The 16,416-nt window shown below is 34.7% G+C and overlaps 1 protein-coding gene across 1 annotated transcript; it reads right to left on the bottom strand.

The window, feature by feature from the left end:
* Positions 1 to 2,996: 2,996 nt before the first annotated feature.
* On the bottom strand, positions 2,997 to 15,149 carry mnx1 (motor neuron and pancreas homeobox 1). The gene is made up of 3 exons (XM_062021650.1): positions 14,636 to 15,149; positions 8,012 to 8,172; positions 2,997 to 3,290 (listed from the first exon to the last, which is right to left on the bottom strand). The coding sequence occupies exons 1-3, from the start codon at positions 15,147 to 15,149 to the stop codon at positions 3,009 to 3,011; spliced, it is 957 nt and encodes a 318-aa protein (XP_061877634.1). The 3' UTR covers positions 2,997 to 3,008.
* Positions 15,150 to 16,416: the final 1,267 nt, after the last annotated feature.

Here is a 16,416-nt window from a genome sequence, read left to right as displayed (position 1 = left end):
TTAGTCACCAGAATTTTACAGTAAAATTAACACTGGTGCCGTTTTTCCATTTACAGTAATGTGCTGTAAAATATGTATTGTAAAAATTAAATTACTGGCATCTCAGTTGCCTGAATCTTACCATAAAAGTAACAGTGGTACAATTTTCAATTTACAGTAATCCAATGTAAAATTTACGGTAAAGTTCTGCCGACTCAGTGTAAAATCTTTTTTTTTTTTTTTGGTGAAGGGGATCACATTTTGGGTGTTCAAAAACAGCCCGTTTAAAAGTTGCATGTCCACACTTTTTCCCCTGAGGACCGCATGCATCAAGATCGGCAGAATAACATACGAAGTGCCACAAATGGCCCTCGGGTCACACTTTGAGCACCTCTGGTCAATACAGTGCGTGCTTGCATCAATAGCCTCAGTGTGTGGCCATTGACTGCCAGCTGCCTTTACCTGCTTAGTCGGGTCTGACCCTGGTGTGAACTCCTGATGTCGCCTGCTCAAGCAAACATTGAAGATAAGCAGGAGGCCCCTCTTAATAGGCATGAACATGCTACGCAGTTGTTTGGGGTCACAACCACAAGGGGGCGCACATGATCATGTCCTGGGTTTTGTTGAGATTTGAAGATGTTTTTCTTTCATAGATAGTCAATTACAAAATACTAAGTTACAGGAGTTAGGATAACATGTGTTTTTTCTGTCAAAAATGCAAAATGATACCTCCTGGTAGCTGAAACACTTCACTGTTCCTTAAACACAGAAGTTATAACATCTTCTAAACTCACATTTATGCATTCGAACAGGATGATGTGATGCAATGTACAAATATGATACATTTATTTGTGGCAGCATCAGACAAAGTTGTTTGTTTTTCATCTCATTGCACTTAGTGTGGTGCAATAAGAGAAACCCTGATTGAAGTTTGAAACCAAGGCGTCACTAGTTTTTGAAGACGGGTGTATTCATGATGATAATAATGTGTTATTCTCAACTGTAATGATAATCCTACATGAATCAGACAATCTCTACACTAAAAAAAGGGCACACATTCACACATTTACAAACATATTTTAGTCAATGATCAGGGGGGGAAAAAAAGAATGTGTGTGTGTGGGTGTGTGTGTGTGTGTGTGTGTGTGTGTGTGTGTGTGTGTGTGTGTGTGTGTGTGTGTGTATTTTTTTTGTTTGTTTTTGTTTTGTTTGTTTGTTTTAATAAATATATATTTTTTTATTTTTATTTTTTAAATATATATATATAGATATAGATATATATACATATATATATTTGAAAACTTTTATGACAGACACTTTCGGTAAACCCCTCTGGATATAGTATGTGTGTGTATGTATATATATATATATATATATATATATATATATATATATATATATATATATATATATATATATATATATATATATATATATATATATGTGTGTGTATATATATGTATATATCCAGAGGTAAACCCCTCTGGATATATATGTATATATATACATATATGTCCAGAGGGGTTTACCGATAGTGTCTGTTATAAAAGTTTTCAAATTAAATATATATTTTTTAACTCTCAATACTTAAATCTCAAGAGCATCTAATCAAATGTAAACAATCAAATGCACACCCCTGATTGTAAATAATGTAAATAATTCAATGTGATTATCTTGTGTGATGACTGTATTATGATGATAGTATATATGATAGTATATATCTGTATCATGAATCAATTTAAGTGGACCCCGACTTAAACACGTTGAAAAACTTATTCGGGTGTTACCATTTAGTGGTCAATTGTACGGAATATGTACTTCACTGTGCAACCTACTAATAAAAGTCTCAATCAATCAATCAATCAATCTTCGGGTGTATTAATAATAATGATTATGTATTAGTCTCAACTATAATGCAGAAAAAAGTTTGAGAACCACTGCATTATAAAACGTTTGGAGTTGTAAAAAAAAAAAAAGTATTATTTTACCGGCATTTTTCCCTTAAACGCCATGAGAAATAATCCGTTCTTGAAATATGAGCAATGTTTTGACTAAAAGCAGCTTGTCCAGTGGTGTCCATTGGTGGTGTGGCGTCAAATGTAGCTTGTGCTTGCTGTTTGCTCTCAGTGCAAGTTTGCACACATCCGATAGCGCCATTACCAGTCCTTCCCATGACCCCAGCTGTCAGCCTGAAGACAAACACGTCCTCCCCCATCCATCATACGCTCTAAACTTACCAGGATTTCACGGCATTTTGCAGTATTTCTTCACAGTAAAATACTGTAGTCAAAATTTACTGTAACATTACAACGTGCACGACTGTAAAAATTAGGATAATATAATTCACAGCAATTAAGTTATTTCACAGTAAAATACTGTAATAAAAATGTTATCAAAAACATCAAAATTACAATTTTGAAGTTGCAGCATTTAGTTAATCACAGGTACAGATACGGTAAAATGATGCTAGGATATTTCACAGTGAGTTACTGTAAATGTATGCATTTTTTAGCCAGTGAATATGTACAGTGTACACCAAAAATCAACATTTTATTTGCCAATAGAGCACAATATTGCATGCATCTTTTTTTGATTATAAATACTGCATATAAAAATAAAGATGTTTTCCCCCAATTATATTTGATATTTCATAGAAACCATGCAGTGCAGTTCAGCATATATTTATTACTTATTTATATTTTTATACATGTATGTATATATATACACATATGTACATAAATATGCATATATATATACAGTATACATACATATATACGTGTATATATACATACATACATACACATATATACAGTGAGGCAAAAAAGTATTTAGTCAGCCACCCATTGACAATCAATGGGTGGCTGACTAAATACTTTTTTGCCCCACTGTATATATATATATATATATATATATATATATACATATATATATATATATATATATATATATACATATATATATATATATATATATATATATATATATATACATATATATATATATACCATATTTTCTGTTTAACAAAGCATTCATGCAAAGTCCTCCTGGTGGCGCCTCTCGGGGCCGCACGTTCGATTCCGCTCGTCGTCCGAGGAACAGTCCGATGAATTGTACAAGAAGCGCTCGGCTTCCTCATCCTCGTCGCTGTCCTTCAAGTCTTTAATTCTTCCGTTTTTGCTGCTCTCAAAGTCTCCGTCCTGCTCGCTCTTGTTCTTGCTGCCCTTCTGCTTGTCGGCCTCCTGCAAGGCTTGTTCCTTGGCCTTCTTGCTCCGCTTCCACTTCATGCGCCGGTTCTGGAACCAGATTTTCACCTGAGCACAAATCAAACCACTTCAATACTTGTGGAAATATGCAGAAAGAAAAACATGAATGTAATAAATAAATATGACAAAAGGTGTTGGATGACCATTTTCCATGAAGATTATATGACACCTGACAAATTCCTCGTTTGTATTTTAACTTATGATGCTTCCCTATATAAGTAAATGCTCCAAACAATACCCTGAAATACCTGTTGTCATTTAACAATAATTGACTTTTCTCATTCAACCAAATGTAGAAGCCTTGATATAATCTAACAATAAGTACACTTGTGTATATCTATTTATTTATGCATCACTTTTATCATTTGACCAAACGCAGAATCTCCTTGATTTGATTTTATAATATATACATTTATACACATTGCTTTATTTATATGATATACTTGTTTCGTACACTTAGCATTTATATACATTGTTTATTTTTATTTGATTTATTTATAATATATATTTATATGTTTCTTAATTGATATACTGTATATATAGGCGTGTGCGTATGTGTGTGTGTGTGTACAAGGATTCATACATACATATATAACTTTTATAATTGAACAATGTTTGTATGTATATATATGTACCGGTATATATATATATATAAAAATATGTGTGTGTGTGTGTGTGTATATTCAAGGATTCATACATGAATATATAACTTATAATTTTACTATGTTTGTATGTATATATATGTGTATGTAAATATATATGTGTGTGTGTATGTATATATATATTAGGGCTGCAACTAACGATTAATTTGATAATCGATTAATCTGTCGATTATTGCTTCGATTAATAATCGGATAAAATAGACCAACTACATTTATATCCTTTCCAGTATTTTATTGAAAAAAACAGCATACTGGCACCATTCTTATTTTGATTATTGTTTCTCAGCTGTTTGTACATGTTGCAGTTTATAAATAAAGGTTTATAAAAAAAAATGTTTACATTTTTTAAAAAAAATTGCCTGTGCGCATGCGTATAGCATAGATCCAACGAATCGATGACTAAATTAATGACAACTATTTTTATAATCGATTTAATCGATTAGTTGTTGCAGCCCTAATGTATGTATGTATATATATATAATTTTTTTTTTTTTTTTTTCTTGGATTCATGCATACATATATAACTTTTATAATTTAACAATATGTAAACTTATATACTGTGTATATATATTTTTTTACGTTATAAATTTATACATAACTTATCATTTCACAATATGTGAAATCAATCAAATTTCATTGACTAATATGTACAATTACCTTGATTTTATTTACATTAGGCTATATTTAATGTGTATTTCAACATATATGCGTATATTTACCTTCTGTAGTTTTCAAATATGCTTATTGTAGCAGTGAACATATATGAATATAAACATGTAGTAGCCTTGTGACACTATTTGAAAAGGTAACTTTTTGATTACTATATTTTTTTACTTATTGATAAATACTTTGAGATTCAAAATGACCAGCAGATATTTAAGTGTTTATTTTCGATCAACAACAAAAATATACTCTTGAACATCCGACAATATTAGTGTAGAACATGTAGATATAGAATAGAATAGAATAATACAATATCTATTACATTATATATTATATATATATAATAAATAAATGATAAATGGGTTATACTTGTATAGCGCTTTTCTACCTTCAAGGTACTCAAAGCGCTTTGACAGTATTTCCACATTCACCCATTCACACACACATTCACACACTGATGGCGGGAGCTGCCATGCAAGGCGCTAACCAGCAGCCATCAGAGGCAAAGGGTGAAGTGTCTTGCCCAAGGACACAACGGACGTGACTAGGAAGGTAGAAGGTGGGAATTGAACCCCAGTAACCAGCAACACTCCGATTGCTGGCACAGCCACTCTACCAACTTCGCCACGCCATCCCTATAAAATTGAAAGAACAAATTCATTTAGCCAGTAAGCGATTTGAAAAAATGTTTTCCAGCCTTTCACAGGCCACATAGAATGACGTGATGGGCCACTTGAAAATTATTTGGTGGGCCACCTTAAAAAGAAGTGGCTGACCACATTAAAGTATGGAACGGGCCTCGTTAAAATTAACTGACTTTCCACAATAAATTGATGTGGTGGGCCACAGTAAAATGATGTGGCTGGCCACAATAGAATGTTGCGGCAAACCACATTAAATGATGTAGCAGACCACAAAAAACTACATAGTGGGCCACTTCAAAATGATGGGACGGTGGAAATAAAATTAGGTGGCGGACCACTTAAAATTATGGAATGGGCCACTTTAAAATGAAGTGGTGGGCCAGAAAATAAAGTGGCGGTCGAAAATGAAATGTGGCGAACCACAAAAAATTACATAGTGGGCCACGTAAAAATTATGTGGTGAGCTATGTCAAAATGATGGGACGGTGGAAATAAAATGATGTGGTGGACCACATAAAATTATGGTATGGGCCACTTTAAAATGAAGTGGTGGGCCACATTAAATGATGTAGAAGACCACAAAAAATTACATAGTGGGCCACATAAAAATTATGTGGTGAGTTGCGTCAAAATGATGGGACGGTGAAAAAAAAAAAGACGTGGCGGACCACATAAAATTAAGGTATGGGCCACTTTAAAATGAAGTGGCGTCGAAAATGAAATGATGTGGCGGACCACAATAAATGATGTAGCAGACCACAAAAAATTACATAGTGGGCCACATAAAAATTATGTGGTGAGCCACATCAAAATGATGGGACGATCGAAATAAAATGATGTGGTGGATCACATAAAATTATGGTATGGGCCACTTTAAAATGAATTTGTGGGCCAGAAAATGATGTGGCGGTCGAAAATGAAATGATGTGGCAGACCACATTAAATGATGTAGCAGACCACATTAAATGATGTAGCAGACCACAAACAATTACATAGTGGGCCACATAAAAATTATGTGGTGAGCTACGTCAAAATGATGGGACGGTGGAAATAAAATGAGGTGGCGGACCACATAAAATTATGGCATGGTCCACATTAAAATGAAGTGGTGGGCCAGAAAATAAAGTGCCGGTCGAAAATGAAATGATGTGGCGGACCACATAAAATTATGGTATGGACCACTTTAAAATGAATTGGTGGGCCAGAAAATGAAGTGGCGGACCACATTAAATGATGTAGCAGACCACAAAAAATTACATAGTGGGCCACGTAAAAATTATGTGGTGAGCTATGTCAAAATGATGGGACGGACCACTTAAAATTATGAAATGGGCCAATTTAAAATTATTTGGTGGGCCAGAAAATGATGTGGCGGACCACAAAAAATGACATAATGGGCCACGTAAAAATTATTTGGTGAGCTACGTCAAAATGATGGGACGGTCGAAATAAAATGACGTGGTGGACCACATAAAATTATGGTATAGACCACTTTAAAATGAAATGGTGGGCCAGAAAATGAAATGATGTGGCGGACCACATTAAATGATGTAGCAGACCACAAAAAAATACATAGTGGGCCACGTAAAAATTATGTTATGAGCCACGTCAAAATGATGGGACGGTGGAAATAAAATGACGTGGCGGACCACATAAAATTATGGTATGGGCCACATTAAAATGAAGTGGCGTTACTCAATGAAATGACGTGGCGGACCACCAAATGACACGGTGGGCCATGCATGTTAAAGTTATGTGACGTCCACAATTAAATGATGTGGTGAATCCCATTAGGATGACGTGGCTGGCCAAATTAAAATGAATTAACTTGATTTCATTGAAAAATATGTATAATTAATTAATTACATTAAATTTACTAATACGTTTCATTACCTTGATTTCATTTAATATATAGCAGTGAAGGCTTTAAAAGTGACCTTTAAGTGCTTGATTCTGACCTGGGAAATGAACATTTTGTGTGTGCGTGTGTGTGTGTGTGTGTGTGTGTGTGTGTGTGTGTGTGTGTGTGTGTGTGTGTGTGTGTGTGTGTGTGTGTTCTGGCAATGCTTACTTAATGGGGACATCACTCTGTTTACACAGTCACCTTTAGGGGACCTCTGACGGTATGGGGACAAAAAAACAGGTCCCCTAAAGGGAAACCTTTTTAAATGATAGTCAGATCCATTCTGAAGATGCCTAAGTGATTTTTTTTTCTTCTTTTTTTTTCCTTAGGATGACATTTTCACACAGCATGATTATAAAACATTATTACCTTAAAGTATGATTCACATTCAGAATTGTCCATCCTTCTATATATGCTAGTTGGAGTTGCAGACAACTTCATTAATGCTAAACAGCAGTTTTCAGTAATGTCACAGAAAATGCAGGATTTGCTTTAACATTTAAGTGGTGAAACTTCCTATAAGAGGACAGCTGTCGTGCTGTATTCTGAGGATCATGTCATATTTCATTTGAACTTTTTTTTTTTTTTTTTAAATGGTCCTCAGTAGTCACGTACACATTTGTGTGAATTATGCAAAATTATTTAAATGTGGTCCCCATGAACCATATTAACTCTTTTTCCCCATGGTCCCCAGTAAGAATGATCAGCACATTACTTCATCAATCCAGAGATTTAAAGACGTGTATGAGCTAACTGGGCAGTGGCCATTTTACCTACATTTTTTTATGCCTCCACAACCTGTAGAAAGGGTGGTCCCCACAAGTGATGATCAAAAACTTGGTCCACATTCCAAATAATAACCTGTGTGTGTGATACTGTATTATTATACTCCTGTACCTGTGTTTCTGTGAGCATGAGGGAGGTGGCCACCTCAAAGCGTTTGGGCCTGGAAAGATATTTGTTGAGTTTGAACTGGTGCTCCAACTCCAGCAGCTGCTGGCTGGTGAAGGCCGTCCTCGGCCTTCGACATTTGCCCAGCAGGTTGGACTGGGCCTGGGCTGCACACAAACAATATTGCACTCATTACATTGCCATTATAATGATCATTATTACGCTATTATTATTATTATCCTTTTATTATACTATTTCACAGTATGCTGCAATCAAAATGTACTGGGACGTTACAATAAATGACTGAAAATCACGGTACCCTTATATTAATTACTGGTTAACCAGTCATTTAAAAGCATTTTCATGCAATTGCACAGCTTTGATTTCATGGAGAATTACAATAAAGTTACAACAATTGGACTTTTATAGTTGATTATGCTCTCGGTTGAACAGCATACTCCACTTACTGCACCAGACTGTGCAACGTGGTCTCCACTTTAAAAAATGTCTGTATAAATTCACTGGTGTTACCATATCTGAGTTATTGTGTAGAAATATGGGGAAACAACTACAAATGTGCGCTTCATTCACTAACGGTGTTACAAAACAGATCCATTAGAATTGGATATAGAGAACATACGAACCCTTTATTTATTGAATCACAATTATTGAAATTCAACAATTTGGTGCATTTGCAAACCGCTAAAATGATGTACAAGGCAAACTATAACCTGCTACACTGCGAAAAGTCAGTGTTCAAAAACAAGAGAAAAAAATACAAAAATGAGGGGTATTTTATTTGAACTAAGCAAAATGATCTGCCAATAGAACAAGAAAATTCGGCTTGTCAAGACTTTCCAAAACAAGTAAAATTAGCTAACCTCAATGAACCCAAAAATACCTTAAAATAAGTATATTCTCACTAATAACAAGTGCACTTTTCTTGGTAGAATTTGCTCAATGTGTTGAAAAATATTCTTAAATGAAGTAAATGCTAGTGCCATTATCTTGACATAATGATATGCGCTCGGCATCATGATTTTTTTTTTTTCATGCTTGAAGTAAGAAATTATTACTTTAAAAAAAGTAGTTTTATACTTGTGAGTGTTGATGACACAGCTTTGCAACAGTTGATATTGTAGTTTCAAGCATGTTTTACTCAATATAGGTCATCAAATCTCAGCAACAAGCTGTAATATCTTACTGAGATCATTTAGAATAGAATAGAAAGTACTTTATTGATCCCTGGGGGAAATTCAGCACCACAGTTCACTCACAATAGACAGTAATAATAATAAATAATAATACAATAAATAATAATATATATATATATATAATATATTATATATATAATATATAAATAATATAAATATATTCTACATTTAAGTGCAGTCAAGGAACATATGCATTATACAGTCTTCAGGACCAAAACCCTTAAAACAAGTAAAACACTCTAACATCAAATCTGCTTAGTGAGAAGAATTATCTTATCAGACAGAAAATAAGCAAATATCACCCTTATTTGAGATATTTCATCTTACTTAGATTTCAGTTTTTCTCAGTGTACCTAAGAATGTTTAACAATTCCTCTCAACAAAAGAGGAGAAATATAACCTTAGAGGAAAATCGAATTGAAAACATTTGTATGCACGTACTACACTTAAAACCTTTAGCATATCAGTATGTGGAATTAAATTGTGGAATGGATTAAGCAAAGAAATCAAACTGATTTAGTTCAAACTACAAGTGTTCACAAAGTACACACAACAATAATTGTGATGAACATCTTGAACCCTTTTTTTATTTATTTTAGTTTTTTAATATTTTTTTTAGATAAAGATTATTTATGTATTTCATATTTGTTTACTTACTATGGTATATTATATATGTATTATTTATTTATTCACTGTTCTGTTACAGAGAGCAAGGAAATGGGATAAAATTGATATGGTATGAAAAGGGGTAGGATTAAATAACCTCATTTTTCTTTTTTCTTTTTTTCATTTATTCATTTATTTCAGGCAATGACATAAAAAAGTACAAAGTTGACAACACATAATAATATAAATGAATATAGTGCAAAAGGTCATGTATAGTATGTAATGCATGATTGTCCAGTTTTGCCTCAAAGCTCAGCTTCTTCCTACTCCTTTTCGGACGTGCTGTAATGAAACAACTGGAAATGTGTGATGCCCTACATTGTATCGCATGCATGTTCCAAATCAACTGAACCTGAACTAAATTCACAGTAAATTTCTAGCTAATAATTGCAGTGCTTTCACATGAGTAACATTTGCATGTATTTACTGTGAAGTTCAATGCTGGGATGTTGACAGTGTATTGTTGGAAGTAACAGTACACTTTGATTACATTATTTTACTGTGAAATAACACTGGTGGAATCCTCCTTAAGAAACAAATCAGTTTGAATTTACAGTTAAGACTAATAACAATTAATTGCGGTGAAGTAGAAGGTCATTACAGTATTTTACTGTGAAAGGACAGTGTTAAACGCTGGTCAATGTTTGCAGTGTAAATGCGTGTGATCCACTATGTCCGCTCCATGAATGTGTCCATAGAAGAACTATTTGCCGCCTCGTTTTTGACCCAAATCTGTGAGGAGGAGCGTGGACAAAACGTCCAGTGTGCGCGGTTGCGGGTAACATGTCCACTGTGGCTTTCGCAGCCTGCCGACACTTTCCCGTCTGTCCATTATCTCTCCATTTTAGTTCCTCTCCCAAAAGTCATCCGTCTGTGTCACCTTGTATCCACACTCATCATTCATATTTTTTGTAATTCTCTACTTGTCAATATGTAATATTGTAAAAGGCACACATTTACTTCTTGTCACAAATGCAGTGTTTTAACTTGTGTATATTTTACTGTAAAAACTGGCAGCTCAGTCACCAAAATAACAGTGGTACAGTTTTCCATTCATATCAATTTGCTGTAAAAACCTCCACAGATTGGCAGCCCTTTCAGACTTTTACTGTAAAAATAACATGAGTACTATTTTTTTTATATTTACAGTAATACACTATAAAAACGACAACCATAGATTTTACTGTAAAAATAACAGTGGTGCCGTTTTTTACAGGCATAGGACATTGATACAACGTTGATTATACATGCACGTCCTTTGAAACAACGTTGCAAAATAGATGTATTTGTCGTTGTGGCTTGTGCAGCCCATTGAGACGCTTGTGATTAAGGGCTATATAAATAAACATTGATTGATTGATTGATTTATATATTAAAATTGATGTGTAAACGTTGGATCCACATTGTTGGTTAGGAAGGGACCACATTTCAATGGTCAAATCAACGTCAAACACAACATTGATTAAATGTTGTCAGAAATCATGTTGATTCAACATTGTATTTGTGTTGTAGAATATTGGTTGGGAAATGATCATATTTCAATGGTCAAATCAACGTCACAACCTGACATTGAATAAACATTATCAAAAAGCATGTTGTTTCAACGTTGTATTTGTGTTTGTAGAATATTGGTTGGGAAATGATCATAATTCAATGGTCAAATCAATGTCAAAACCCAACATTGATTAAACGTTGTCAAAAAGTATGTTTTTTCAACGTTGTTTTTGTGTTGTAGTAAATCGGTTGGGAAATGACTACATTTCAATGGTCAAATCAACGTCACAACCTGAAATTGAATAAACGTTATCAAAAAGCATGTTGTTTCAACGTTATATTTGTGTTTGTAGAATATTGGTTGGGAAATGATCATATTTCAATGGTCAAATCAACGTCACAACCTGACATTGATTAAACGTTGTCAGAAAGCATGTTGTTTCAACATTGTATTTGTGTTGTAGAATATTGGTTGGGAAATGATCATAATTCTATGGTCAAATCAATGTCAGAACCCAACATTGATTAAACGTTGTCAAAAAGTATGTTGTTTCAGCGTTGTATTTGTGTTGTAGAATATTGGTTGGGAAATAACCAAAATTCAATGGTCAAATCAACGTCACCACCTGACATTGAATAAACATGATCAAAAAGCATGTTGTTTCAACGTTGTATTTGTGTTGTATAATATTGGTTGGGAAATGACCACAATTCAATGGTCAAATCAACGTCAGAACCCAACATTGATTAAACGTCGTCAAAAAGTATGTTGTTTCAACGTTGTTTTTGTGTCGTAGTAAATTGGTTGGGAAATGACCACATTTCAATGGTCAAATCAATGTCAGTACCCGACATTGATTAAATGTTGTCAAAAAGCATGTTGTTTCAACGTTGTATTTTTATTGTAAAATATTGTTTGGGAAATGACCAAAATTCAATGGTCAAATCAACATCAGAACCCAACATTGATTAAACGTTGACAAAAAGCATGTTGTTTCAACGTTATGTTTGAATTACTCAGTGTCAGGACCTAATTCAACAAGTTCTCGACGTTGTTTCAATGTCTTGTGCCTGCTGGGTGTAAATACCACCATAGAGTTTGCAGTACAAATTGAAAGCTCTGTCAGCAGAATTTTACTGTAAAAATAACATAAGCACCATTTTTTTTTTTTACAGTAGCGCACTGTAAAAAGGACTGTTTTTTTTTTTTTACGGTAAAAATTGGCAGCTCAGTTGGCCAAAATTCTACCTTAATATTTACAATGAGTACACTTTATAAATTGAATAATTATGGCGTGAATTGATTGGGAACAAAATCTAACAATATTATAATTTTAGATCTAGAACAATGACGTTTTTAGTTTGGTATTTATTTATTTTTTTACTGCATTTTACACCAAAATACCCATTTCAAAGAAACACTAATTCAATTGTAAAAAAAAAAAAAGTCAAGATTTTACTGTCAAATATTGGCAACTATGCTGCCGGTTTTTGAGCTTAAAACTGATTTTTTTTTCTTTCAGTGTTATTTTAAGCAGATAAATTTAAATATTCTATACGTTTTTATGATTGCTGTTACACTGTAAAAAATAATTACACAGAATTTAACAGTATTATTCCTCAGTAAAATACTCTAATCGAAATGTGTATAATAACCCCACAATAAATTACTGTAAAAATGAATAACTTCACAGTAAATTACTGTAGATGTGAGAGGTGCAGGAATCTTTGGCCACCTCACGATTCGAATCCGATTCGGGAGCTACAATTTGATTAAAAATCGATTATTGATGCATCTTTAATTTATGTATATTGATGCAGTTTTACTTTTTTTTTTTTCTTTGTTTCACTAAATAAGCGTTTCTCACTTTTAAAAACAGTGCATTTGTAAGAAAAGAAAAAAAAGTTGAGTGAATTTCCAAAAAATGCATAGAAATGTGTCCAAAAAAAAAAAAAAGTTGAATTAATTTCCTTTATATGTATTAATTTAATACATATAAAGGAAATTAATTAAACTTTTTTTTTAAATGCATAGAAATGTGTCCAAAAAAAAAAAGTTGAATTAATTTCCTTTATATGTATTAATTTAATACATATAAAGGGAATTAATTCAACTTTTTTTTTTCAGGACACATTTCTATGCATTTAATACACTTATGTTCCAGTTTTGGACACATTTCTATGCATTTAATAGTATTAAATGCATAGAAATGTGTCCAAAAAATAAAGTTGAATTTATTTCCTTTATATGTATTAATTTAATAAATATAAAGGGAATTAATTCAACTTTTTTTTTTTCAGGACACATTTCTATGCATTTAATACACTTATGTTCCAGTTTTGGACACATTTCTATGCATTTAATAGTATTAAATGCATAGAAATGTGTCCTGAAAAAAAAAAAGTTGAATTAATTTCCTTTATATGTATTAATTTAATACATATAAAGGGAATTAATTCAACTTTTTTTTTTCAGGACACATTTCTATGCATTTAATACACTTATGTTCCAGTTTTGGACACATTTCTATGCATTTAATAGTATTAAATGCATAGAAATGTGTCCAAAAAAAAAATTTGAATTAATTTCCTTTATATGTATTAATTTAATACATATAAAGGGAATTAATTCAACTTTTTTTTTTCAGGACACATTTCTATGCATTTAATACACTTATGTTCCTGTTTTGGACACATTTCTATGCATTTAATAGTATTAAATGCATAGAAATGTGTCCAAAAAAAAAAAAGTTGAATTAATTTCCTTTATATGTATTAATTTAATACATATAAAGGCAATTAATTCAATTTTTTTTTTTCAGGACACATTTCTATATTTAATAGAAATGTGTCCAAAACTGGAACATAAGTGTCCTCGGCGCTGGTCAGCTAAATTGTCTGTACTTTATTTACAATAAATAAATAGATTATTGACGTTTTACGAATCAATTTTATAGTCGTCCATGTCCGAAAAATCGATTATTTCCCCCCCACCTTCTGTTAAAGTAATGCAATAGGAGCCAACTGTGAAATCACAATGACATTTTTTTACATTACCGTAATGGTTATTTAAAAACGGAAGTATTTTTTACAGTCTTTTTCCACACCGAATTACGGTAAATTGAAAAATATTATTTTTTTCTGGAAAAATTTTGGCGATTGAGACACCAGGGTTTTTTTAGTTTTTTTTTTTATTTTGTGCAAAATGTCAACAAAAATCCCTACAGTCCGAAAAAAAATGGTTGTTTGTACTCACTGTTAAAGTCCGACATTTTGGGCAGCATCATGCCGGCCGTGGACACCCGCAGCCAGTGGTCCAGCTGGAAGGTGCTGGCCGTCAGCTTGATGGGGTCCCCGGCGTGGTGCTGCTGGTGGTGGTGGTGATGGTGGTGGTGGTGCGGGTAGGACGAGTAGGACAGGGCCGGGTGCTGCGCGGTGAGGGCGGCCGCCGCAGAGTAGGTGTACATGGGGTGGCCGTACAGCGCCTGCGCGGGGATGCCGGCGCTGCTGGGCGGGTGTAATCCAACCAGGCCGTGCGCGCTACCCAGGAATCCCGGCTTGGGGATCAGGCCGTGGCTGGAGATCCTCGGCGGGGACGGCGTCTCGGTGCGTAAAGCCTCGCCGGGGCTGCTGAGCTCGGAGGCCGGGATGGAGACGGAGGAGGAGGAGGAGGAGGAGGAGGAGGTGACCAGAGCCAGGGGAGACGTCTGCGCTTTAGGACCATCTATGGCCAAGAGCGCGTCTATGCGGAAGTTTTTGGACTTCTCCATCTTAAATGTGCTCACGCTCTTCTGCGGGAGAACTTCCAAAGTTCTGACGGCACGCAAAGTGGGAGAGACGCTTAATGCACGTCCGCTGCAGGTGATTGGCGCAGGAGGGGGCGGTCCTGAAACCTCACCAACCACGCCCCCTTTACGCGTTTACTGCACCTGCATCCTGCATCCTCCATCCTTGCCCATCCATCCATCCATTTTTTCCTACCGCTTGTCCCGTTCGGAGTCGCGGGGGGTGCTGGAGCCTATCTCAGCTGCATTCGGGCGGAAGGCGGGGGTACACCCTGGACAAGTCGCCACCTCATCGCAGCCTCCATTTTTGCATCCTCACTCATATACGTGCAGGGCCGCTCCTGGCGAGATTAGGGCCCTTAGCAGACATTTATTTGGAGCTTTTTACAACATTCTTTCACACTTTTTTTTATTCATCCATCCATCAATCCATTTTCTACCGCTTGTCCCGTTCCGGGTCGCGGGGGGTGCTGGAGCCTATCTCAGCTGCATTCGGGCGGAAGGCGGGGGTACACCCTGGACAAGTCGCCTCCATCCTTGCATCCTCACTCATATACGTGCAGGGCCGCTCCTGGCGAGATTAGGGCCCATAGCAGAATTTAATTTGGAGCTTTTTACAACATTCTTTCACACTTGTTTATTCATATGAATCGATTTTAAAACTTTTTTTTAAAAATATTAAACTTAAATTTAATTCGCCATGTTTTGTTCTAAAACGATTTTTCATTGGAAATATATTTTAATGCTGAATGTAACCTAATTAAAGGGGAAGTCGAACCGCGGGCGTTTTTCACTGAGGGCCACATCGCAGTTATGTTTGGCCCCAGAGGGCCGCTTTGAACACTATTATTAAACAATTTGTTTTAATGCGTTTTATTAGTAGATTTTTTGTTTAAACTAAAATGTAAAAAAAAAAAAGGTCCCCTAGTCTGCGGTCCCTTCCAAGGTTTCTCATTGTCATCCCATTGGGTCGAGTTTTTTCTTGCCCTGATGTGGGATCTGAGCCGAGGATGTCGTCGTGAGACACTTGTGATTAAGGGCTGTACAAATACACTTTGATTGATTGATTGATTGATTGATTGAAGTTGCAATAATTTCACCTTAAAATGTAGTGTATATTACTGGAAAAATGGAAAAACAGGACCGCTGTTTTTATGGTAAAAAAAAAAAAAAAAAAAAAGGCAGCTCAATTGACAGAATTTTACTGTAAAATTGACTTTTTTTTTTTTTACTGTAAATAAAAAAACCTGCA

This window comes from Entelurus aequoreus, linkage group LG15 (genome assembly GCF_033978785.1).
Source record: "Entelurus aequoreus isolate RoL-2023_Sb linkage group LG15, RoL_Eaeq_v1.1, whole genome shotgun sequence".
NCBI lineage: Eukaryota > Metazoa > Chordata > Actinopteri > Syngnathiformes > Syngnathidae > Entelurus > Entelurus aequoreus.
This window is presented reverse-complemented; position numbering and strand designations above follow the sequence as displayed.